The sequence below is a fragment of the Choloepus didactylus genome, chromosome 25, assembly GCF_015220235.1.
Source record: "Choloepus didactylus isolate mChoDid1 chromosome 25, mChoDid1.pri, whole genome shotgun sequence".
Classification (NCBI taxonomy): domain Eukaryota; kingdom Metazoa; phylum Chordata; class Mammalia; order Pilosa; family Megalonychidae; genus Choloepus; species Choloepus didactylus.
In genome coordinates, this window is record NC_051331.1 from 481951 (window position 1) to 484129 (window position 2179).

At 36.5% G+C, this 2179-nt stretch overlaps 1 protein-coding gene across 1 annotated transcript; it reads left to right on the top strand.

The window, feature by feature from the left end:
• The first annotated feature begins 942 nt into the window (after positions 1-942).
• LOC119520317 (olfactory receptor 5AS1) lies at positions 943-1881 on the top strand. The gene has a single exon (XM_037818077.1). It carries the CDS (start codon positions 943-945, stop codon positions 1879-1881), a length of 939 nt encoding a protein of 312 aa, XP_037674005.1.
• The last annotated feature ends 298 nt before the right edge of the window (positions 1882-2179 follow it).

Genomic DNA, 2179 nt, shown 5'->3' on the forward strand with positions numbered 1-2179 from the left:
CCAAATTCTTTAGGGCAGGGTGAATCTGGCACTCCAATAAGGACTTCCATGAATCCTTCAGTCTTCTGACTAAAGTCATCACTGTCCCCTTAAAAGCCTTCAACTAATTAGGTTAAACATCTCTCATTGTAGAAGACAGTCAGCTTAGCCAACTGCAGATGTCATCAGCCATAGATGCAATCAGTGAAGATTTAAGTCCATGAAATGTCCTCGTAGTAACAGATAGGCCAGTGTTTTCTTGACCAGACAACTGGGCATTATCATCTGGCCAAGTTGATACATGAACCTAACCATCACACAAATATTTATTCATTTAATCCTCTCATCATCATAGAGTTAAGAAACTTTACAAAGGTCGTACAACCAGTGAGTGCCAAAGCCAAGATCTGAATCAACGCCGTCATCTCTTGTATAACAACCACACTTTTAACTGCTATGTTAAGCAACTTCTCAAAGTCACAGATTTTGTACTGAAGATTATTTAGTTTATCAAATGGCATTCTTTTCCCAGAATGTTTATCAAATCTGCTTTCCTTTGCATGGAAGGATGTGGCTTTAAGTTTGGAAAAACTGACTTTTCCTCTAAAGATTCTGCCAATTCTTTTAATTCTACCAGGTCTCACCCTCTGAACTTCATTCATTCCCTTTCAGACTGAAAGGTACTAGTGGAATTTCCTAATGCACACAGCTTCTAAAGAGTTATTGAATCATGAAATATCACCATCTGAATAATGTAAATGGTAGTTTCTAATTGCTTACTTTAAAGAAAAATACAAAAACAAAACAAAAATTATGTCACAGAAAATTCTATATCTATGATTTTATTAACCTATTTTCTCTCTAAGAAAGAAGAATAAAGGCATTCCTGGTTCATTGATAACCCAAGCCAAATCGCATCATCTTATACCCTCTATCTATGATGAGAAAAGTAAGAAAATCAAGATGTTGGAGAGCAATTATACCATGCCAACTGAGTTTATATTTGTTGGATTCACAGAGTATCTACCTCTCAGAGTCACACTATTCCTGGTATTTCTTATAGTGTACACATTAACTATGGTGGGAAATATGAGCTTAATGATCTTAGTTAACATCAATTCAAGCCTTCATACCCCCATGTATTATTTTCTTAGCAACTTGTCTTTCTTAGACATCAGCTATTCTACAGCAATCACTCCTAAAATGCTGATGAACTTCTTAGCATCCAAGAAGAGTATTTCTCCCTCTGGCTGTGCACTACAAATGTTTTTCTTTGCTTGTTTTGCTGATGCTGAGTGCCTTATTCTGGCAGCAATGGCATATGACCGTTATGCTGCCATTTGTAATCCATTGCTCTATTCTACACTTATGTCGAGGAGAGTCTGCATCTGCTCCATTGTGTTGGCATACTTCAGTGGAACTATGACTTCACTGGTGCATGTCTGTCTCACATTCAGGCTGCCATTTTGTGGCTCCAATCTTGTCAATCATTTTTTCTGTGATATCCCACCTATCCTGGCTTTATCATGTGCAGATACCTATATTAATGAACTTCTGCTCTTTGTCTTGTGTGGCTTCATTCAGACCACCACTTTCATTTTCATATTTATAACATACTTCTGTATCCTCATCACTGTTCTGAGTATCAAGTCCCCAGGAGGCAGAAGGAAAACATTCTCCACCTGTGCTTCTCATCTCATAGCAGTCACCTTATTCTATGGTACCCTCCTATTTATGTACTTAAGTCCCATGACTAGTTATTCTCTAAACACTGATAAAGTGGTTGCATTGTTTTACACAGTTGTGTTTCCCATGTTTAACCCAATAATCTACAGCTTCAGAAACAAGGATGTTAAAAATGCTCTTGAAAAACTATTAGAAAGAATTTGGATTTTCAAATGAATGACAATTTAGATCATTTCAAACACACAAGGCCTACTTTTCCATTCCAATCTCATCATGCACAAACTACCCCAAACATGTTATGCTTCAATTATTTAAATTTATCACCATTTTTCAGAAAAAAAGAGACCTTTTCATCATTAAATTTGTAAAATGTCCTGCCCCTCTCTTCCAGGAACATTCTCTCCCAAATTTTTCTATCCTGTAAACATTCCTGAATCACAAAAGGAAAACATCATTGCTCATCAGTTACAGTTCCTGAAATACTTTGCACTCATTATATTCATTATCATGTTGC